The sequence below is a fragment of the Engraulis encrasicolus genome, chromosome 7 (genome assembly GCF_034702125.1).
Source record: "Engraulis encrasicolus isolate BLACKSEA-1 chromosome 7, IST_EnEncr_1.0, whole genome shotgun sequence".
NCBI classification, from domain to species: domain Eukaryota; kingdom Metazoa; phylum Chordata; class Actinopteri; order Clupeiformes; family Engraulidae; genus Engraulis; species Engraulis encrasicolus.
This window is the reverse complement of record NC_085863.1, coordinates 55,303,509-55,327,651: the sequence shown is the minus strand read 5'-3', so window position 1 is coordinate 55,327,651 and position 24,143 is coordinate 55,303,509. Positions and strand designations below refer to the sequence as shown.

At 43.6% G+C, this 24,143-nt stretch overlaps 1 protein-coding gene and 1 long non-coding RNA gene across 2 annotated transcripts; both read left to right on the top strand.

Annotated features, from left to right (window-relative positions):
• The first annotated feature begins 56 nt into the window (after nt 1–56).
• LOC134453224 (uncharacterized) lies at nt 57–15,059 on the top strand. The gene is made up of 3 exons (XR_010035565.1): nt 57–315; nt 14,462–14,570; nt 14,687–15,059. It is a non-coding gene; the product is annotated as an uncharacterized LOC134453224 (long non-coding RNA).
• Nucleotides 15,060–16,070: 1,011 nt separating this feature from the next.
• On the top strand, nt 16,071–21,795 carry prkrip1 (PRKR interacting protein 1). Its single transcript, XM_063204056.1, has 6 exons — nt 16,071–16,392; nt 16,569–16,647; nt 19,291–19,391; nt 19,731–19,816; nt 20,301–20,365; nt 21,186–21,795. Exons 1-6 carry the CDS (start codon nt 16,270–16,272, stop codon nt 21,281–21,283), a joined length of 552 nt encoding a protein of 183 aa, XP_063060126.1. The 5' UTR covers nt 16,071–16,269; the 3' UTR covers nt 21,284–21,795.
• Nucleotides 21,796–24,143: the final 2,348 nt, after the last annotated feature.

Below are 24,143 nucleotides of genomic sequence, written 5' to 3'. Positions count from 1 at the left end.
AGCATGTCTAAAATCTACCCGGAGTTCCTTGGCAACCGTCAACAGGTAAGACACACAACGTCCCGGGAAACAGCAAACATTTAAGCAGGCTCACTGTTTCACCAGTGGAACGCTGTAATAGTCATTGAAAAGACTTCTCCTAACGCTCCACTCATTACATTAAGAAACACTAATCTAATCAAAGACTTTGAATGTGTAGGAGCATGGCAGAGCTCCAGAAGGTGAGGCAGACCAGCGCCCAAGGGCATGACGCTGACCGCCATCCGCAGCAGCATGTCTGCAATCTGCCCGGAGTTCCTTGGCAACCGTCAACAGGTAAGACGTACAATGTCCCGGGAAACCACAAACATTTCAGCAGGCTCACTGTTTCACCAGTGGAACGCTGTAATAGTCATTGAAAATACTTTACTGTGATAGCAGTACACGACTACAACATTACGCATTACCTTCAGTAATAGATTACGATGGAGTGTAGGCTACGGACCAATCACAAATAGCATCAGTTTTACCCTGGACACTGTTACCAAATAAGCGACTTTTTAGCTAGATTTAGCGACTTTTTGGTGCATCTGGCGACTTTTTAAAACGTACATTACACAACATAATTGTGACTCTGTGCCGCCGTCAGTGTTTCCCACGGTTAAGCAGGGCTGCAGATAAGCTCTGATCTCCAAAAAGTAGCCAGCACCGCCCATCTATGCCGTGACGTAATGTCATGACGTCATCTAGCGACTTTTCAGCGAGCCAATAGCAACTTTCTTTTGGTAACACTGACCCTGGCAAATGAAATATTAGCTACACAACGAGCCATCACCCCTTATCATGAGTAAATCCATACCTGCCAACCTTGAAAAAAAAAAATTGAGCAATTTATCGCGGCGCGGCAATTCAACAAATCCCTCCATGTGGTCAACGCAGCGCGATACCATGGGCCGCCGGCGGACCCATGTGAGAGGCTACTTTGTTTTGCATAGTCTGCCCTACACCTAGGGTTGCCAAATGTCAAGGGGGAAAATATGGGACACTTCATTCAGGCAGGGGGTGTAGGGGTCCTCCCCCAGAAAAATTAGCGTTTCTTAGATAGAATTTCCAGCATTTTAATGCATTTTAGCCTAACGTCCGTGTATCTGCCAAATAGTTAATTTCACCAGATTATCTTGCTCTTCAGGGCTGTCCTAAACGATTACACGATTAGTCCACTATGAAAATTCTTGTCGATTAATTTTTATAGTCGATTAGCCACGATTAGTCGATTAATCGTCCCAGTACTTTGAACTACCATATTTTATTAAACTTTCATGGAAGATGTTTTTTTTTGTTTCACACCATAACACCAATAAAATGCTATGATATAGTGTGCTGGAATTCAGGTCTCTAAATTAACTTTACCGATCACCAGCCAATATGGATGTTAATCTTACTAGTTAAACATACCACTAGTCTGGCTAGTAAGTGGCTATCCTATATCCTATGTAGGCCCTACCAGCCAAACAGAGCATTTGGTCACTTGGGTGTTAAGGAGCTGGAAGCGAGTATGAAATTGAAGCATTTGCTGATTGTTTTTTTGGCTGTAGAAGGTACATGTAGGGAAATTTATAATTTGATTGTATAATATAGAGGCATTTCAGTGATGTTTCTGAACAAAAAGTTGAATTGCAATGATTCTTACATCATATCCCCCAATATTAATAGGTGATATTGTATCAGCAGATAGTAGAGAAAAAGATAGTCAGGTGTTATCTAGGCTATTATTACCTTGGGGGCTAACATCAAAATCACACTTGCATTCATTCAGTACAAAATGCGTCATGTGGCTCTACTGAGGGCAGTGTTGCCAATTATGTGACTTTTAACCACCTCTGGCGACAAAAAAAAACTAAAAACATTTGGCGACTTTTCAGGCTCAATCTGGCCGAATCTAGCGACTATTTTGCTTGTCTTGTGAGAAGCAAATCAGTGTCCCTCCCCACGACTCCACACAATGCATTTCCAGTGGCGGGTAGAGACAGACGTGACACATGATGCACCACAGTGTGGCAGCTTTTGTGATACGCACAGGAATTCTCATGCACGTACATCTGCTTGTATGAGACTACGGCAAGCGACATGGGACAAAGATATGGCAGGAACCGAATGTCAACATAAATCGAGATTACACAATGTTTTGGGACTGTCATAAAGCTTGAATGTCCCGCCCCTTAGTTCCGCGTTTCACGGGACCTAAGCTGACCATTTAACAACATGGTACTGAGTAAATATCTTCTGATCCCAGTCATGATATGCGCTGGGCTACAAATATGCTGTTTAAGAGGCTAGATAAAGATTATTCATGCAGAAGTATCTATGTTTAGTTCTGAGGCCATCGGCATGAAAAATGTGAAGAAACACAGCTTTCTAAAAAGTTTGGGGGTTCGTACAAAAAATTAAGCAAAAATATCAGAACCAACATATATGGAGCTCGTGGCACAACTCGAACGGGATCGAAATATCATTTCAATACCGCCATTGGATTACATGCTACGATTTTCGGCTAAAAATGCCGTTGAGGTCCCATGAAATCGGGGGAAGTGACGTCACTTTCAAGCTCTATTTATGTTATGCCTATACTTTGGAATTAGATCAGTCTTGTTGTTTACACAGGTATATTTGATTTACCTAAACTGTACCCTGTACTTAACTTTACTCGGTCTACCATACAAGCATATGACAAATTTAAATGAGCACTAGCAGGCTGGCCGCACCGACCGCAGTGAATCTCGGGCACATGGCGACAAAAAAACTCATCTAGCGCCTTTAGCGACTTTTTAAAACGTGCATTTTCAGTGACAAATGAATCGTTTTTCCACATAATTCTGACTTATGACTTCTGCCGTCAGAAGCGTTTCCCACGGTTAAGCGGGGCTGCAAATAAGCTCTCAAAAAGTAGCTAGCACCGCCCATTTGTACTGTGGACGAAGGCATGTGGGCACGTTTTCTCTAGATCAGCGCGCGACATTGTGACGTCATACGTAGCGTCATGACGTCATCTAGCGACTTTTCAGCAAGCCCATAGCGACTTTGGCTGATTTTCTTTTGGCAACACTGATTGAGGGACGGGGGCTAATGGCCATTGCTCTTGGAACTTCCACTGTAACTTTGGAGGGGCATGCACGCTTCTTTTTTATTTTTATTTTCTTAACTTCTCTGCATAATAGGCCTATCTACCCTCATTTGCCGCCATGAGTTGGTTATTGTTCACTGTTCGGCACATACATGATGATAGGAGAATATATATGATGGATAGTTCTAGTCGTGGAGTCATGCGTATTTGCTATGACCCGTTAACTGTTCACAGAATGGCCCACGACTCCAGTATTCTCCTATGTCTTTACACGGTGTCATGGTAGGTTACGGATGTGGGCTACTCCGAGCATCCGAACCGAACTATCGCTTTATTTTCCCCACTTAAAATGAAACGACGCAAAGGGAAACCAAATATAGTTCGCTGCTAAGTATGGAATAGCGGACACCTCGAAGGCCGCTATTCCGCTTATCACCCGGTTACCAGCATTTAAGTATTAATTTATCAATATGTTGATCTAAGGCTTCGCGAGAAAGTAGATTCACCACTGCGCTTGGTACGTTGCTATGGGCACCATTTCCTAATCTAGTGAGACGCGCCTCTATCGGAGGCATGTTAGGATGCGCGCAGAATGTTGGGGTGACTTGACAACCAAATGCGATAGAATTGACGACTGGGTTTTTGACTTGACAACGAGATGCAATAGAATTAGTAACGGGGTCTTGACTAGACAACCAGATGCGATAGAACTAACGACGCGGTCTTGACTAGACAACCAGATGCGATAGAATTAGTAACGGCACTTCGCCATAAAGTTAGAAAAGAAGCAACTTGGACTCATGACATCATAGGTGTCCTGCTACCTGGGAATAAAGGACACCTGCTAAGCCAATCAGAAGACGTTCCTTTTGCTCACTATGGTCCAATACAAAAAGCACCAACATATTGCCGTCAAATACGGCGAAACATAAGTTTACGGGTTTAGCAACTGGACGCAATTCACTATTCCCATAGAGGCTACCTTTCTCAAAGCCCATTTACCTTTGAAACGGTGAGTTTGACGGTGCTCACTTGTAAAACTACAGCGACAGTACCAAGATGGATAATATATGATGACAGGAGGAGGACACTTGTATCAGAGATTATAGGAGTATAGATAGATTTCATGTTTACCAACAGTGCCCCTGCGCACGGCGACAAGGGGCAGAAAGGCTTCTATGGCAATAGAAAAAACAGTATAAACGCTCTGTTTAAATCTACGTGTGTTACTTTCAGTTATTATACTAGTTGCTCTTTTTAAAATAAAAAACGGTCGGTAGACACTCTCCTGACCCATCCCCAATCGTAATTTTGCCAACTAGAGCCTGTCCTAGGTCTAGGTTTCATTATGAAAAATGCAGGATATTAACGGTGCTAATGACATTAGATCTGAATGCTGTCAATGGGCTGCTACACTGATGTTGGTAAAATACATGCTTGATCTGAAGCTAAAAGGTTTCTTCTCCGATGTTTTTGTACACTACATTGAGGGAAAAAAGGGGGAGAGTGCAAAGGATCTTGCTTGGAGGAGTGCTTACAACTTCAGGCAGTGTGCAATTTGTGCTTGGTGCAGACTTGACGTGATGCATACAAAATGTAAACATCTGCTAGTGCAACTCTTGGCAGACAGTTGTTCATATATGTTCATACCAGTGTTGCCAGATTTTCTACGACAAATAAGCGGCTGACGCCCTAAAAACAAGCCCAAAAGAAGCGACTGAGGGGCGTCGTGCATACCGATATGACAAATTTAAATGAGCACTAGCAGGCTGGCCGCACCGACCGCAGTGAATCCTGGGCACTGGCGACAAAAACTCATCTAGCGCCTTTAGCGACTTTTTGGTGCATCTGCCGACTTTTTAAAACGTGCATTTTAGGGGACAAATTCAGCGTTTTCCCACATAATTCTGACTCTGATTCATAATTCTGCGCCGCCGTCGCCGTCAGAAGCGTTTCCCACGGTTAAGCAGGGCTGCAGATTAGCTCTGATCTCCAAAAAGTAGCTAGCACCGCCCATTTGTACTGTGGACGAAGGCATGTGGGCACGTTTTCTGTAGATCAGCGCGCCGTGCGTGGCACTGTGACGTCATACGTTACGTTAGTGACTTTTCAGCAAGCCCATAGCGACTTTGGCTGATTTTCTTTTGGCAACACTGTCAGTCTCTCCCTCTAGCATTTGCAGCTGGGGCAGCCTTATTAAGCCATATGGCACGGCGAGCTGTCCAGGCTTGTGGTCAGTGTTGCCAAAAGAAAATCGCTATTGGCTCTCTAAAAAGTCGTTAGCATTACGCATGGCGCGCTGACCTACAGAAAACGTGCCCACATGCCTTCGTCCACTGTAGAAATGGGCGTTGCTAGCTACTTTTTGGAGATCAGAGCTGCTATGCAGCCCTGCTCTGCTTAACCGTGGGAAGTGCTTCTGATGGCGGCTCAGAGTCACAATTATGTGGGAATACAATGAATTTGTCATTGAAAATGCACATTTAAAAAAGTTGCTGAAGGCGCTAGTTGAGGTTTTTTTTGTCGCCAGGGATGTCAAAAAGTCACTAAATCTAGCGACAAAGTGGCTAATTTGGCAACACTGCTTGTGGTGCTGAAATCGTGTGTCATAATGGTGGTATGAAGAAAAAAAAAATCATACCACTGCTTTGACAAAAGTAAAACTGAAATTCGAAATGTAAAATGTCACCATATTCGCAAAGTCGCTATTGGCTCGCTGAAAAGACGCTAGATGACGACATGACGTTATGTACTATGTCACAGCGTCATGCATGGCACGCTGATCTACAGAAAACGTGCCTACATGCCTTCGTCCACAGTAGAAATGGGCTGTGCTAGCTACTTTTTGAAGATTAGAGCTAATCTGAAGGCCCGTTTAAACGTGGGAAACACTTCTGATGGCGGCGCAGAGTTACCGCGCGAATAGACCAGGCGCGATGCGATTCAAGCGACAGAGTCAGTGTTGCCAAGTCCGCTTATTATAAGCGACCTTGGGCTTCTTTTTTTGAGCAGTCGCTTTTAAATTTGGTAAGTCGCGGGTTGCGGTTTTTTTGGGCTTGTTCTTTTCAGGGTTGGGTTGCTGTTTTCTCCTGCTCTGCCGGTGATTTGAATGTGTTTGGACATGTTTCTCAATGTCAATTCGTTTTTCCTCACTCATCCTTGCAAGTGGCCCTACTACAGCATTGGTAACTCAAACTTTCTGTGGTCACTTGTGGGGATTTTAGCTGCCACGCAGACCCCCTCAAAGAGCAAGGTCTTCCCTGACTAGGCACGCGACTGACAACTCACCCCTCCGGTCGCTTCTTTTGGGCTTGTTTTCACGAGGCCCGTCAGTTGCTTCTCTTGGGCTCGTTTTTGGAACGTCAGTCGCTTATAAGTCGTAGAAAATCTGGCAACACTGGACAGAGTGCAGCAGCAAGCGATACGAGTGATTGAGGAGACTAGTGTGTCCGTACAGGCAGAAGGCAAAGCTTTCAAGCTTTCCCATTGGCTGTGGTCACTGACCTCTATACAGTCATTGGCTGTCGCGGCTTGTCGCCGAACCGCGCCATAGAAAGTTGATAAACTTCAAACTGTCACGTTCGTGGCGTAAATCGCTCTAGTCTCCAGAATCGCGACTCAATACAAAGTCAATTACTTCCGTCGCTCGCCTCGCTCAGATCGCCGCTGGTGTATTTCTGGGTTTACAATTATATTGAAAAGCAATACATTTGTCACTGAAAACATGCATTTCAAAAAGTCGCTAAAGGAGCTAGTATCACAGATTCTGTAAGAGACCACTGGTTGATTTCACGGTGTATTTCCGGTTGCCGAAACGAGGCAGGTTTGTATTAGTTCTATGGCAGATTTAGAACTGAAGGGGCAGTTCCACCCTTGTCCACGTGGTGGCCCGGAGACCAGAATGAATGGAGTCCTATGGAGTAAAACCCCTCATGGTGCCTTTATCTCAGTATATGATTTTTTCTTGTGTAATTCGGATGTTGCTTTCGAAAGACTATATATAGAAAATACCCACGGCTGAGTTTTAGATCTTTAGAGCCATGCATATGCTTAAAAAGTGATTTTTAAGTATCTATGACGTCACATCCTTAGCAAATAAAATGCTAGCGAGTAGTGAGCAACAAAAACGCCTCCTGTAACAAATAAAACGGACATATGTGCTTTTTTATTATACTGTTGAGTGAAACCCTTATTGAAATCTCCAGAACGACATTCAAATCTGAGCTTTGTTGATGAGACCTGGGTGAAAATTAAAATTTTTAGCATCTAGCTCTATTGGGTCCCATTCATTCTGGTCTCCGAACCATAGAACTAATACAAACTAATACAAACAACTGGTACTATAGGGCTTAATAATAGCGAGTGGCTAGGCTGTTCTTGTAAGGGCTGTGCTAGTATGAGATTTTTAATCGCCAAGGACGTCATAAAGTCGCTAATTTGGCAACACTGATATCTTCAGATCATGAATGTTTATAGCCTGCCCTTACAATTAAAATGTCCACAGAGCCAGCATCTCTGACATCCCGTGCCTTTACCCGCACAGTGTTGCGGATTTAGCGACTTTTTGATGTCCCTGGCAACTGAAAATGTCATCTAGCGACTTTTTAAAACTCATTTTCAATGACAAAATCATTATTTTTCAACATAAGTGTAACTCTGCGCAGCCGTCTGCAGCGTTTCCCACGGTTAAAGGGGTATTTTGTAGAGATGATAAAAAACCCGGAGGATCCGGTTGGAGATCCGGGTCAAGACCTCATCCGAACAGACCGGATGGCTGTCGTGCATTGATCCGCCAAAGGCGGGTCAGACGGCATTTCATTAATATGTCAACAAAATGGCAGTTACAGCGCAAGAAATTGTGAAACCGGAATATATCCTCTTTAGTTGACTACAACAGCCATTCTCTAATCTCCCTAGTATGCTGTTCAGTCACGAACACTCACTGAGTAAAACTGAACCAACTCCCGCCTCGTCATTCATCGAGCCTGTTTGATCCGTCCAGCCTACGTTGTGGCCATTTGAGTGTTTGAGTCGCGGATCCCTGCTCCCTATGCGTGCTTCTGACTCTGTTGAGGTCTACATTTTAATGTTAATAGTGTTCTGCCAACGCTTTAACATCTCAGTCTGTAGGCTACTCTTAGGGAAATTATAGTCTACAGACATGACTCTACTATCACTCACTGCGTTACAGCGTAGTAGTCTTTAAAGCCACTGCTGCTGTCACTCCCCTCGTCCGAGTCACTCAGCAGCGGCGCCCTCGGCGACTCGGTGAGACGAATCCTGACTGAGTTGTTGGTAGCAGCGAATCCCCTACGGATCGGATCAACGCTTAAGTTTCGTTTTTGCCACGAGTGTGTGAGTCGCAAGGCAACTCGGCAGCCGAAGCGAGTGGTCATCTGCTGCTCGCCTCCTGACTGTCCCAGCTCAACTAGACTTCTGCTCCCAAATGTTTGACGTTTAGTCTTCTTAAATACAAACACACACAGTATTAAGGCTATTGCAAAATCAGGAACATGCCGTTTCACTGCTGCCAAAGGCTGTTCGAGTTGTGGTTGCATGTTTAGTGAGGAGACCCAGGTGGGTCGGATCGCAGCATGAGTTTAGGAAGTGTTACATTCATAAAGTGAGTTTTGTTGATCTTAGCCTACTCTTTGATTTATCAACGTGAATTGATAAATGGAACAACAAAGGCGAGGCGCATAGCTACTTAACGGCAGAAACGTTTTTAAAAAATACATTATTTTTATTGATTTATATTTATTTTAAATAAGTGATCCGTGTGATCCGATTGATCCGTCTAATCCGGATACCCTCCTTGGAATGATCCAATCAATCCGGACGCCTCAAAGATTCGAGTTTAGCACCTCTAGTATTTTGTGGCTTTTAATACAGTTCAAATCGTTGGATGGGGTTTATAAAGGTGGTAAAATGTCTTTTTTATGTTAAGTGTTGTCTTGCTTTAAGATAAGTTAAAAGAGGGAATATGTCGCTAAGCTAGTGAAAGTCAATGGATCAGCTACACGGATCCATTGACTTTCACTAGCTTAGCAACATTCTCCCTCTTTTAACTTGTCTTAGAGCAAGACATGGGCTTACCTTTATAAACTCTGGCCAACAGTTTTAACTGTGTTATGCCCCCCAAAAAGTGGCATAGCCCTTTAAAGGGACACTGTGCAGGAAAAGGTACTGCAACTATGCTGCTCATTGAAACTAGTAATGTGTCGTTCATGAACGAACCGGTCGTTTTGAACGAGTCTTAGAATTGAACGAAGCGAACTAGTTCCCCGCCTCTCGTCACTTCGTTCATGCGTGAATCCTATTGTCAGTCAGTAGCAGAAGTGGTCGTCCAATGAGCATTTTAATCTGCGCAAAGGGGTGCCACTTTATCTTTTAATGTGATAGCTTAATACTATCAGAGCTTTTACACATACCAGGTATTTAGTTCAGAATTTGGAGCCAGTGTTGCCAGATTGGGCAGGTACCCGCCCAATTGGGCTACTTGGGATGAGCGTCGGCGGGCTAAAATGGGAAAAATTGGTCATTTGGCGTTTTTTTAAGCCGTTTTGGGCCCATAGAAGTCAATGTAATTTGTTGAATTTGGGCAGAATTTAGCACATTTTGGTGGTTTCTAAGAGCCTTTTGGGCGGGATTTGGTCAGACACATCTGGCAACACTGTTTGGAGCTCAGCAGCTCACCTAGTCCACAGTTTACAGCTCTGAACGAGCTGAGCTCTCGTTGGTGAACGAGGAGCCAGTGAACTCCAGCCAATGGTTTCCATGACCACGAATACACAACTTAACGTGGTAGAGACAAAGGCATACTTCAAGTTGGTAATGCAACTTGTAAATGATCTTTTATACTTTTTTTAATGGGTGATACTGTTCAATAAATAAAATTAATCTGCAAAATAGGTTTCAGGTGATAGTTTAGTCTCCTCAGCAGAACTGAACGAAGAGAACAAACTGGCGGGAAAGAATCGCCATGCCCTTCACTAATTGAAACTGGGCTGCCAATTGCCAAATTTGATCTTTACATGAAAGTTATCTAAGTATAAACACATATTTTCTAGTATGGTCCAAGTAGTCATTTTTGCAGCAAAAATGGCTATTTTTGGAAATTCAAAATGGCGGACCATGGAGAACATGTATGAAAAGTGCAGTTTTCCCAGTCATAATAAATAATTAGAATTTGATGCTGGTGATAAGTATTCATGAAAAGGGTAACATTATTGAATGGGCAGCATGAATTCTGGAAATAAAAAACTAAAAATCTCACACAGTATCCCTTTAAAGAAGCTCAGCAGCATTAGTATAGAGGTTGAGAGGCTGTTTATGAAGGCAGAAATTGGGGGGGGGGGGGGGACGACGACGACACAGGAGAAATGGAGGAGCTGAAAGACAGGTATCGGGGAGAAATGAAGAGGAAAGAAGAGTGGGATAAGGAGGAATGAAGAGGAGGTGGAGGAATGAGGAGGGGAAATGAGGAGGAGGAGCGGAAGAGGAGGAAGAGGATTCAGGCGGAGGAATGAAGAGGGAAATGAGGAAGAGTGAGGAGGAGGAACGAATTAATAGGAGGAGGAGGGGAGAAGGTGGAGGAAGAGTATGAGGTAGAGGAGGAGTGAATAGGAGGAGAAATGAAGAGGAGGGGGCATCTTCAGGAAGAATCTATTAAAGTATAACATGATTGATAGGAGAATTCAGAAGGACATTTAAGAGAAGAGATTGGAACGGGTCACTGACTCAAATGAGGAAAAACAAAAGGGGAAGAACCTGCTGGGTGGGTTGGCTGGAGGAGAACGGAGCTAGCTTGCAAAAAACATTACGTGGAGCTCACCCAAAAACATCACAAAACGCCAGAGACAACTCCCAAGGAAGGAATGACTCATGAGAGGTAAAACAAATGTTTGGAATTAAAAAAAAAAATTAAATGAAGTGAATGTACAAAGAATTGTTGTTATAGTGTGTTAACCGATTCTATTTTTTTCACAGACTCCAGAGGCCTTGTCGACTACAGCAGTGCATCATTGTTTGTATTTAAGTTCAACAAAAAGCTCAGTTACTCAGTTTCTATTTGTTTGTTTTATTTCCATGTCGAAACCCATACACTCATCTTCTTGCTTTAAGCACATCTTCTGAGGTTAGATGTACAGCGTCATGATTAAAAAATTGTGGCTTGTAGAATAGCTGGATGGCTAGGGACTCGGGAAAACCACTAGACACAGTGGCCGGCTAGCGAAACAGTTAATGTCAATACCTTGCTGTATTGTAATGTAATGTATTATCATTGTCAGGCTGCAAAATCGTGCTATCACAAGGCCGCTACAGATGGTGCCACGACCAAGTCTTGAGAAAGCTAGCCGAAGTACTGGAGGAGTGCAGACAGGATAGCAGAATACCATCGCTGACAGAGGACCCCACCACCTTTGTCGCGGAAGGAGGGATCAGAAGCATCGGGCAAAGAGAAACATCAAGGCCCAAGGTCGACTTGGACAGAAAGCTCTTGTTTCCCACAGTGGCGTGGTCCACAACAGTGTTGCCAGATTGGGCGGTTTCCCGCCCAATTGGGCGGTTTTGCGTTGGTTTCTGCGGGAAGGAACGCTCTTGGGCGGGTGTGTAACAATTGGGCTGTTTTCAGATGAGTTGGGCGGTTTTTTTTTTTTTTTTAATCCCTCTGTAGCTTAGGCTCTACCCTTTCTGTGCCCCCTCCAATGTTCAGACAACACATTTAGCCTTGGCTACATCACCCATGTCAGCTGGCCACCCTGAAGTTCCTAAACTGAGATTGGAAGGCGGCAGAGTAGTTGTCATGGTAGCGAGAGACTCGGAGGGTAAACGGAGGGTTTTTTTAGACTTTAGTAAATGACAACCAACCACCGTACAGCTTTGACAAAGGAAAGGGTGATTGGCCTACTTGACATTTAATTTGATAAGTGTTGAGTAAATCCAAATTATTCTGTAATGCAATCGAACATTTGATTGCTGCCCAAAGCTGAGTTTTTGACAAGGTGCATAAAATATGCAGCGCCATGTGAAATGTTGCAAAATGTAGTAGTAGAGTCTAGTAGTCTCCTAGGTTACACAGACGTCCCACACACACACACACACACACACAGTCACAGCCAGCGCGCGCAGAGAGCGAGCTGAACTTGTGCACCTCTAGTTAAGTTGTTTACTATTTTACATGCAAGCCGAATAAAGCTGAAGAACCGTCTGATGATGTTACAGATGCCAACCTCTTCGAACGTGGTGGTGGTGGAATATTTTCTACCTAGTGAAAGGAAGGCTATTCAACCGAATTTTGCTGAGGCTAAGCTAGCCATGAACTCCGCGGATTACAGTCTACAGATGAGTCTACAGATGAGACGTTCAATTGACTGCTACGGGGACCGTACCCTATGCTCTGTGGAAGTATTTGACTTTATTGACAACGACTTGGATAGCAGTTTTCATCAGCATGATTTCGGAGTTATGACGATGATGTAGGCTATTGAGGCTACACGCAGCCTGTGGAGGGTAAGTCACTGGCTTTTTCCATTATTAGCACAGGCTGCTGAGTGAATAGGCCTATATTTCGCTGTTTTAGTATGTGCAGTTATGTGCTGGCATACTTAAAGAATCTCTGCTGGCATGTTATGGGTTGACGGCATGATACCTGCTCTGTTCTTCTGTACTGGAATAATTGACTGATTGTGATGGGTTAGAACACTCTTTCATTCTCAACAGGGGTGCAGAGGCACCCTGGGGTGCCACAGTCTCCCCTCAGGGGTGCCGCGGAAACGTGGCTGATAAATAAATTATATAATATAATACATATTTGTCTAAATTGATAAATTAATGCTAGTAACTGGAATCTTTCATTTGCCATTTACGCACAATAAAGTAAATATAGGTCGTCCCAGTCATCTGCAACTTCAAACGTAGGTCGCGTGACGTCTCCAAATGTGTTACTTTTCTAATCTTGTGTGGTATCGGATGCAATAGTTGGTTTGGAAATGTTTCATGAATTGAAAGGGTGCCTCGTCTAAAAAAAAGGTTGAGAAACACTGGGTTAGAAGGCCTACTGTTGCCTGCTTTGTCATTTTATTCCCAAAAGTGGTCTTATGTCGTCACATACAAGCAACAAGTACAACTGTTTTGCAATGTGGAGTCAAGTTTTACAAACGTCAGGGCTCTAAATTATATCAGCCAACTGGCCAAATACAGGTGAAATTTCAGCTTTGACTGGATGAAAAGACCAACTAACTAGCCATTTCAAAGCTATAAAAAGCAAATAAATACACCTAAATGTATGTACTAGCAGCCTCCGACGCAACTCACTTCAATATATCGGCCCAAAAAGACTTTCTGAGCCCCTATTGAAATTGGGCGGGTTTTAGTGCCTCCTGGCGGTTTTTGAACACATTTTGGGCGGGTAGTCATCAGCTACATCTGGCAACACTGTCCACAAAGGCAAGAGCGGTGGCCCTCATTGAGCTCACCGTGCCAATGGAGGAAGGGATTGAGGCTGCCTTCGAGCGAAAAAAGGCCAAGTACTCTGAGCTGGCTGCTGAGTGCCGGGAGGTTCCATCTACCCAGTGGAGGTTAGATGCAGAGGCTTTATGGCGTTGTCGACTATACGCCTCCTAAAGGACGTGGGAGTCACCTGAAGGAGGCTTAAGAAGGTAACAAAGGAACTGGCAGAGGAGGCGGAGAAAGGGAGCTTTTGGCTCTGGCTGCGGAGAAAGGACAGAAATTTGGGGAAGAACACCTAACCCCCAGACAGCAGCTGCAGGGAACAGCAAGCCTATATCCCAACCGCCTTGCGCATTTGGCACCTTTCACTCAACACTGTTGCCGCTCCAGCAACCAACGCACCCGAGCACAGCTGCTTGGAAGGGGTTAAAGCCAACAGCCAAAGAACACCAAACAGCTCAACTGTCTTTTATTTAGTTATTATTGTTTTTTGTATGCTTATCATATGTATTGTTGGTGTTAGAGAGAGGAGGAAAGCTGTACGCCAGGAGCAGATGGGCAGTGAGACTGGCACTCACTGTGGGCCCACCAGCTGGAGTGGGCGGTGTTGTGGTTCAGGGCCGAAACACAGCAGAGAAGGCTGGACACCACCTGATGACATCTGCTTCTGGTGTAAGGCTACAGCTACCTGCAAAGGTGGTTGAGGAAGGCACCCCCTGTGCATGCATTATGAATGTGTATTCCCTATGTTTGTTTAGTAATTGATATAATAAAGATGTTTGTGTCACAAGTCTTATTATTTATTTTCTCTCGCTGACCCATGGGCACCGGCGGAGGTGCGACAGGCAGCAATGCCCAGCAGATATTAACAGCTACCTGTACAATCCTAACCTAGTGAGTCTATTTCAGTTTGTTCCACACAGACTTCAGAGGCCTTACAGACCACGGGCTCTGGGGACAAAGACAAGAGATAAGGCAGTGGCGCCGCGTCTCAAATCAGTGTGATGAAAGAAGTGAGGTAAAACTGTTTGGAATTGAAACATTTCAATGAAGTGAATGATGTAGGCCTATACGTAGGCTTTCACAGTGCAGTGTTGTTTCAGTGTATTTAAGTCTAATTTACTCCCCCCCCAGACTTCAATGACATTGTGGACCACAACATTGCTCGGGGGACAAAGACAAGGGAAAAGCAGAGCAGCAGAGTCTCAATCTCCATCACTAACGACTCCACGTCCACAGTCCGAGTCCACTCCACTGCACTGCACATACACCACATTATTACACATACACTCATCAGATTTTACACACCATTTCACAATCAAATTACTATCATCAATATACAACCATATAATTTATTTTTCATCATTAAATATTAAATATATATCCATTACGTGAATCTCTGTGTGTGCATTAATGGGGGATAAAGATGTATGGAGATGTATGAACGTTTCATCTCACGCTAAGAGCGGAGCATCCTTAGACCTAATTCTTCCATCACATTTAGCAAGTTAAAAGACACTAGCCAGCTGCACTGAGATTGCAGACAAGTTAGTGGGTGTTTATGAAAATTAGAAAAGAGAGATTACATGCCTCACTGAGCTACCATGTGCTACTGCTCTTGTTCATCAACTTTTTTAGTTCTGTTTGTCTTTCAGTTGGTCCTAGACAGGGCCGGCCCTAAATTAACTTTTTTCTCCACCAGCCAGGTTGGCTGTGTTAATTTAGAGCCCTGGTCCTAGACATTACTCCTAACCTGCAGTGAAACGTGAGGATGCAATTATATAGTTAGATTTGACCGCCGTGCCGCATTCGTAGGGATGCATTTTAGGCCTTGTCTACAGTAGCCTATAATTCATTATCAACATGACTATGATAGTGACATATCTGACTGTCATATACATTTAAATAATACATATCATATTTCAATTAATTCCTTAAAGATTCCTGGAAATATATGTTGGAATGGGGTGGAGTGGGGTAATGACGCTAAATTGTGAAATGCAGTCTGTCAGACATGCACAATGTAGCCTTCAGACTAATAAGTGAAAGTGAAAGCCCATTGGGAAACTCTGACTCCCATTGTAATTGTGACACAGCACTCCACAGCACACAAGTGAACACTGCACACAACGAAATTGCATTTATGCCTCACCCGTGCAAGGGAGCAGCCCTCAATGGCGCCCCTAGGGAGCAGTGCGGCGGGACGGTACCATGCTCAGGGTACCTCAGTCGTGGAGGAGGATGACTTACCCATGACTGTCCTAAATGGGAGAGAGAGAAACGGATAGAGATATTGTCTTATTTCATATAGGCCGGCCAACATTTGCCTCATGAAATGTCACCTATGTGTGGGCCCTGTCTAAATTAACACCAGCCAACCGGTGAAATTTGGTGCAGGTGAAATTTCAGTTTGGCAGGTAGAAAATATCAGCTCATGACTCAGTGTTGTTGGGCTAGTAAGATTAACATGCACTAGTCATTTTGGCTGGTGATGAAAAAGGTTAATTTAGAGCTCTCGAGAATCGAGATATGGTCACAAGCAAGCTAAGCCTAACCAAGCCTGCTAAAAATGCGTGCATCTAGAATTCCCAATTACTGTACCATTGAGAATTCCACATGGCGTGACTTCTGCCAGTCAACTCACCATCTAAGCGCTAGAGGGCGATGTGGTTTTAATGGCGAGTCAGTGAAGGAGCAGAAGTAGAGATCTAGGAAACATGGCGGCCAATGCAAAGCCCAGCAAGCCAGGCAAGCCTGGAAAGGAACCACAGCCTCTAATTATTGCTAAAAATGCCGCAGAAGAACAGCGACTGAAGTTGGAAAGGCTTATGCGCAACCCTGTAAGATTTGCAACAAAATTTCTTCCGACTAGCAGTGTGTTTTCATTTCACAAGTTGCTATAGCATGACTCCTCGGCGCTAGCTTCATTGCAACTCTTCAACTAACGACACTGGTGAATGTATTCTAGCTAACCAAAGTTATTCTTGTCCATTTTTCGTCTCGTATTTGTTGCTAGGACAAACCTGCACCTATCCCCGAAAGACCGAAAGATTGGAATCCTCGTGCTCCTCCAGAGTTCGTACGAGATGTTATGGGTAGGTTTCACTGTCCAACCGTGCTAGTGGACTATGTTTACTGAATCATGGTTGGCCCATCTTGCTTAGAGCTACCCATTGACCTCATTGTGCTTACTTATTGTGTTATCGTTTACAACCATGTGCATTCTTCATGATATCCCCACAATTTTTTTTAAGGAAGCAATGCCTGTGGTATCCCTGCGTTATGGAACCACAGCCCCTTTCTTAAAAAAAAAAACTGTGATGGAACTTGCACTATTACTTCACATTACTTGAATGATGCTTATTTGAAGCTTATTTTGGGACAGCCATCAGTGTTTGGACACAGTGCAGTGTATGCAGTAGACTAGTACACACACACACACACACACACACACTGGAGTCACACATAAGAATGACAGTAGGTAGAGATTATGTGTCGTATCCAGTCTACAGTTGGTTTGGTCTAGGTGAGCCATCAAACGTTCTACCCTTTTAATTCCTGTACCTTGTGGTCTGCATTAGATGCTTTACTGAGATATATGATTGCTTATTTCATTAAATTTCCGCGCCCAATCGTGTCAACCATACTTCCAAAATACCTTTACCTTCACTGTTGCTGTATGAGACAGGTAGTAAAGTCCTGAGTGCAGTGTTATACACAGTGTTGCCAGATGTGTCTGACCAAATCCCGCCCAAAAGGTTTTCAAAAACCGCCAAAATGCGCTAAATTCCGCCCAAATTCAACAGATTACATTGACTTCTATGGGCCCAAAACGGCTTAAAAAACCGCCAAATGGCCAATTTTTCCCGTTTTTGCCCGCCGACGCTCATCCCAAGTAGCCCAATTGGGCGAGCACCCGCCCAATCTGGCAACACTGGTTATACACACCCATCTACTGTAATTGTTACACACAGTCACACACAGTATCATTCCAACATTCCACTTTTCTACTCCTTGGCACCAGGCCATTTGGTGTCTAAAGCTGTTTTCTCTCCACTCAAAACTACACCCACATGGCAACATCACCTCACTGACTGTTGGGTTTAGGGAAGGGTCTTGGTAACGGTGTTTTTGGTGTCCAACATTGTCTCTTGGCCAAATGGCATCGAAAAATAATGCGATGGATATGAGACTGGACTGAAACATGACACTGCGTGACTGAAGTACCAGGGCTAAAATACTGGTCAGCTGATAATTTGTCCACCCCCAAGAAGCCATAGTGGCATTACCAGAACACCATCAGCGACACAAGAAATGCTCATAAAGTGTTTATTTTTCATTTATGCATTTCAGTGTCACACCATGTTTTTTCAAGTGTAAAGAAGTCCTGCACACTGTCCATTACATCAGCAAACTTTAATACAACGTTTCAGCCATCCAACCTTCTTCAGTTATTAGATAGACATTGTATTAATGTTTGCGGGTGGAATGGACTGTGCGCAGGATTTCTTTACACTTGAATGACAGCTTCACTGGGATAATATCCTACGCACCTGTCCAGCTAGTCAAGTCACGCTAAGTGTACTTTATTGTCAAAGAACTATGTAACAGGGTTAGCACAGAAGTTTGAAATTGCATTTGACCAATCTCCAATGTGCTGTTAAACTAAACATACATATAAGACATTCAAAAAAATCACACACACACACACACACACACACACACACACACACACACACACACAGAGACAGTGCAGTAAGAACATACATTACCCGTAATTTGCATACTGTCTCTGACACAGTCGCTCGCGCCACGCACGCACACACACACAGCAGAGAGTACAATCGGTGGTCGTCTAGGTTATGTCCTGACATCGATGCAGTATATAAGGTGTGGACAGTTAAGTGCAAGAGGCATGGTGAAATAAATGTTCATGCTCTTCAGTGTCTTTGATAGGTTCATGTAGTTTTCATCAGTGAGTTGACGAGTCTGACAGATTGTGGAAAAAGCTGTTTCCCAATCTGCTTGTGCGGCATTGCATACTGCGGTAGCTCTTCCCTGATTGTAGTTAGGCGAACAGTTTGTATGCTGGGTGAGTGGGGTCTTTGATTATATTCAATGCCCTCTTGGAACAGTGTGAAGTGTACTTGTCCTGAATGGCTGGTAAGGATGCTGACCTCCTCACCACCCTCTGCAGTGCCTTCTTGTCTGCATCTAGACAGCTGCTGTGCCAGACAGAGACACTGCTGGTCAGGATGCTCTCAATGGCACCCCTGTAGAAGGTGGTGAGTGCGGATTTGAGAAGGTTGGCTCTTCTCATCCTCAGCAGGAAGTGCAGTCGTGTCGGCGCCTTTTTAACCAGCGTGGTCATTCAAGTGTAAAGAAATCCTGGTGGTCCATGTGAGGTCATCTGTGATGTACACTCCAAGGAACTCCACTGCACTGCCATTGATGATGAGTGGAATGTGTGTTGGTTGTTATTTCCTGAAGTCCACAGTCATTTCTTTTGTTTTGTTGACGTTGAGAAGCAGATTGTTCCCCTCACACCAGCTGATGAGTTGCTGTACCTCCTCTCTGTATGCTGAGTTATCATTGATGAGGCTCACCACTGTTGCGTCACCTCGAAATTTTATGATGTGATTTCGTTTCAAATCTGACACAGCAGTCGTGGGTCATCAGCGTGAACAGCAGAGAGTGTGCAAAAGCGTCTGGTCTGAACACCATGTTTTTCTCCCTAGGATCCAGTGCGGGTGCTGGCAGTGGAGAGTTTCACGTCTACAGACATTTACGCCGAAGAGAATACCAGAGACAGGACCACCTGGACCGAATGTCAGAAAAGGTGATAAAGCTCAGTGCCATACAATTATACAATAACGGTGAACAACTGGCATCATGACAGTCACATTTTAGTGTTGTTCACCAAGAGATGGCTAACGGGCCATTTAGTCTTCGACCATCATCCTGCTCCCTAGAGCAGTGTATTTTACTTTATTGGGACCTGCAGTTATACACATAATGGAAAGTTATGTGTGTATTTAGCTTTTACATTTCTCTGCAAAAAATGGCAAGTTAAGTGATTGTTTATATGAAAAGATGTTGTTCCAATATGTTCTTGACATCAGTAAATCCGGCACCTAAAATGTTATTTGTTCTCCCTGGTGTAAATGGTGGGCCTCAGCAAAAGCAAGATGAGGACTACCTGGACAAAATAGAGGAGAACAAGCAAGCTGCAGAAGATAGAACTGCCAAACGCCGCAAGAAGAGGTATGACATTGGTCTCATTAGCAAACCCCTTGCATTGCTATCACTTTACATCTCTTTGAACTGATGTGCTGTAAGCTTGTAAGGGATCCAGTAGCAAAACAAAACTGTGCTGGCATATTTTTGGCCACTAGAGTGCGCTCTTAAACACTGAGTGTCAGAGCCGTATATAAGAGAGTGTAAGAACCTTGTAGCTAGATTGGCATAGGGCCATCATGACAAATGCATTTTAGTATAAAACATGGCTGAAATCAACATTAATTCCCTTACTAGAAGCTGATGAACATCTTCCAACAGGAACAAGTTGGAACATATGATGTGTGCATTTTCAGTTTTGACTGAGATGTCTGCATCAACCCATTTTACCACACATTGCTTGGTGCAACTTTATGAAATGAATTGTAGCAGCACTAACTAACCCAGTGATTCAGAACAGCTGAGCGATTTCAGCCGTGTGAGAAAATGGTCTTGTGTTCTTATCTCCTAGGGACAAGCTGAAACAGAAGAAGCTGTTGGCAAAGAAGGCCAAACAGGAGAGTCGGAAAACTGAAGGTGAGAACACTTATTTATCCACAGTGACTTTGGAGTTATTTGGGTACAGTACAAGATACAGTCCCTGGAGCAATGCGGGGTTAGTTCCCTCGCTCAAGGGCACATCAACCATGGATGCAAGACGGCACTATTTTTCTTGCTCTGATCTGCCATCCCCCTAAACATAAGTCACAACTGCTCAAAATTTCCCCCCAAATTAAAAAACAACTGCCTACATTTGATTTTTTCTTCAATCAAGCAAACCCACAACACATGTCCAAACAGACATACAGGACAATTCATTTCCCCTCCATCCCAATCCATTTCTCTTTTCTAATTTCTATCTAAATTGTAATATTTATGAGAATGCGTAATCCATGTAGTGTATCTGTGGCTACCTATGTCCGATGTCCTCAGCCATCCTCCTCATTTGTCCTTAGTGACCTCACTGAAATGTTTCTGTTTGATTAAAATTCATGTATAGCATGGCCCTCCACAAGCTATGGCCTTTAAAGGCCATTGTAGATGAATATTCCAACAAACAACCCTACTCACCTGCACAAATCTTGTTATGCACATGTATTCTGTAGTCTCCCCACTCACTGTATGTTGTTTATAGCTGTAGTTATAAGTCCATTTGAATGAAAGCATCTGCTAAATGTAATATAATGTCATTTTATTGTTCTGGCTTGGAGCAGTCTGTGGGTATACCCATGTCAGGTGTCCCCAGGCGTCCCCTATTTGCCTGAAGTGACCTCACTGTGATGTGACGTTTCTGTTTGATTAAAGTCATGGATATTATGGGCTTCCATGTGTAATGTAATGTCATTTTATTGCACAGACTCTAAGTCGTCGTCGTCGTCCAGTGAGGGGGAGGCGGAGCCGAAGGAGGCCGATGATGATGCGGAGGTGCCCAGCTTTGTGATGGGGAAGAGGTGATGTGAGGCGAGGCGTCCACCCCCCCATCCCTGATGATAAGCTCTCGCTTCACACAGCCAGGGTACAGCTTGTCCTCAAACCACCTCCCTGGCACGGTTACCCCAGGACCTTCAGTACCTGTCCGAGAGTTTTTATACCTTTGGGAATGGACCCTTGTCTCGTCTCAGATCCATAAAAACAGCAGTCTCACCGTTGGCAGAGCTGTGGTCTAGAAAGGAGCTTCATCACAGCCTTGTTTCTTTTTCAATTGTAGGACACAGTGGGAGCAATCATTTGCCTTGTGTAGTGAAAGTGAATGGCTTTGGAAGATGATGCCAGGAATTATAACACCATATGTTTCTTGCATAGAAGTCAACTTGATCTTTTTATATTAATTGTGTGTACTTTTTTTTTTTTTTTAATAAACCACAAACAAAAGACCAATATTCATGAAGTCATATTTTTCATGTTTCCTTTTGGAGTATGAACAATACATGGCAGACATTGTTTTTGAATAAGATTGCATAATAGGATGCTACAGTAATATTTTTTTTGCACTTGTTTCATGTATGACACTGCGGAACATCCTCAATTTATTAGACATCGTGTGGGAATCCTATTTAGTTGTTATGGCGATGTGTGGTATTAAGCCTCCCCATCCTGCAGAGGCTTAGTGCGTGGGATGACGTAATTATTTGTAGGGATTATGACAAATGCAAAAAAAAATGAAAAAAAAATTGAAAGTTTCTTCCGGATCTATTTACTTTTCACTGAATGTAAGCCGGCCAAAGCAGGGCTTTAGATGACCTAGTCCAATTGTAGAATGAATAATAGTCCAACTGTGCAATGAAAAACAGCCTGATTGACGCACAGGTTTTGTCTCCCCCAGCTGTACTCTGACAGGATGTGGATGTGTAGCTTGTGGCGATGAAGGGAGTAGTAGAGCAGGGGCTCTCAGGCGTACGTGGAAAGTTGAAACGGTTGTTACAGTACTATGTAACAAATGGCAATGCTACTGCACCTACCGCAGAGCAGTTTGAAACGGATCTGTGTGATATTTAGACACTTAATACTCATTATCCCCGCCGTCATAGCACAGACAAAAGACAACCCTAGACATAAATTACAGTAAACGTGGTCATGAGGGGAGTTCTTGGGGTGGATGGAGGAAACTGCTCAAGTAAGGGTCCCTGGCCAAATAAAAATGACGAATGACAAAAGGTGTTTCCCACGGCCATAATAACTACCATGCCCTTGGCCTTGCTTTTAGTAGAATTGTACATTAATGCTATTGCGGTGTGCATGTTCGTTTTGTTGTGGTTTTACTATTGTATTTAAAAAGCGATCAGCTGCACCAGTAGTGCCTTACAATGTCTTCACAAAAACACCTGTTTGTTTTTTTGGTTATACATATGTATTCCGAGGGCCTCCATTGTAAAAAAAAAAAAAAAAAGTAGCATGCATGAAGCATTTGAAATATGCCATCTGCAGTAAACGGAGGCCAAAAGGGAACCGGTTGTCCATTATCTCTTCTGCATGTCTCAGCTTGCCTGCCTGCTGTGCTTATGAATGAACACATTTCTATGCAAAATACAAAAAAAAACATCTCCACTATGCTCCACTAAGACTTTTAACACTGCTAATTTAACTAATGGGGTGTCTTAGTTGTGAGTGAGGTGGAGAGACTTCAGATGGCATTGGCATGATTTAAAAGCTGTGTCTCTGCAGGAGCTGTAAAATTGTTCTTGATCTGCTTAAAGGACGGAGGGCTTTACTCTTCTCAGCCATCATAATTTAAAAGCAGCTTTACCATGCTCTACTTGATGGACATAATATGCAATTCAAAAAAAGTCTCCTTTTTTAAGTGTTATTTGCTTTTCTGTCTGTAGGGTTTATATCTCTAGGGGTGATATGCAGGCTCTGAAACCACATGGTTTGAAGACCATGGAGGGGGAAAACCACTACTCTCTAGGCCATCTCACTCTGCACTGCTGCACTTTTTCTGTTATCGAAAGGGTTCATGGCTTACTGCCATATACAGTGTATGATCTTTCACTGGAGAATTAAAGAGGCTTGTAGTTGCTTCAGTTCCACCAGGTCCTTTCTACCCACCTTTTTTATAGGGCCGTCATCTTAAGAGGACTGCAATTTGTTGAATCACTTTTAAAGCTGACAATTGCCCATAGTCTGGTGGTAATAATGATAATACAATGATTGTTATACAATACTCAGAGATGTCAAGTAAAAATAAAAGTTAAAAAACTAAATTTCCCTCCAATACAGGTGACTTATCTGAGTAACCACTTGTCTTGCAATCAGCTGACTCTACTGATTAGGGGGGGCAATCGCTATTCCGACATACCGCTATTCCGACAGCCGACATACCGTAGGGTTAGGGTTAGGGTTAGGGTCAGGGTCAGGGTTAGTGTTAGGGTTAGGGTAACTGTATGCACTCTCCCTAAACTGGTAAAAGCTGAGCAACGTAGCACAAACCAAAGAAATTGCATAACTCGCGCCGGTATTCCGACAATAGACATCAATGTCGGAATAGCGACATGTCGGAATAGCGCCACGTAACCGCTGATTAGATCAACTGTGTAGTGGGTTCTTGTTAGGTTTTTAGTATTTTTTAGTAACAATACAATCTACCTACCTTGTTAGGTACAATGGAGCTAATGGTGCAGCGTTTATTTAATGTCATATGACTGTCTGTCGAGTTTGTGTCAATGACAAACGCATGCATATCGTAAATCAACCACGAGGCTCAATTGTAAATCGACCACGAGTCGCTAGGCACGCTAGGCAGCAGTCGGGCAATTCAAATGAATAGGCAGCGGAAGCGTTGTCCAACCACGAAAAATGGGCAATAACGTGAATGCAC

Bases quoted from the DNA above. Each gene is read 5' to 3' on its own strand.
- prkrip1 (XM_063204056.1), top strand. From the start codon at position 16,270: ATGGCGGCCAATGCAAAGCCCAGCAAGCCAGGCAAGCCTGGAAAGGAA. The intron at 19,392-19,730 runs GTGATAAAGCTC...GGTGGGCCTCAG, and splicing joins TGGACCGAATGTCAGAAAAG to CAAAAGCAAGATGAGGACTA. The intron at 20,366-21,185 runs GTGAGAACACTT...TTTATTGCACAG, and splicing joins GGAGAGTCGGAAAACTGAAG to ACTCTAAGTCGTCGTCGTCG.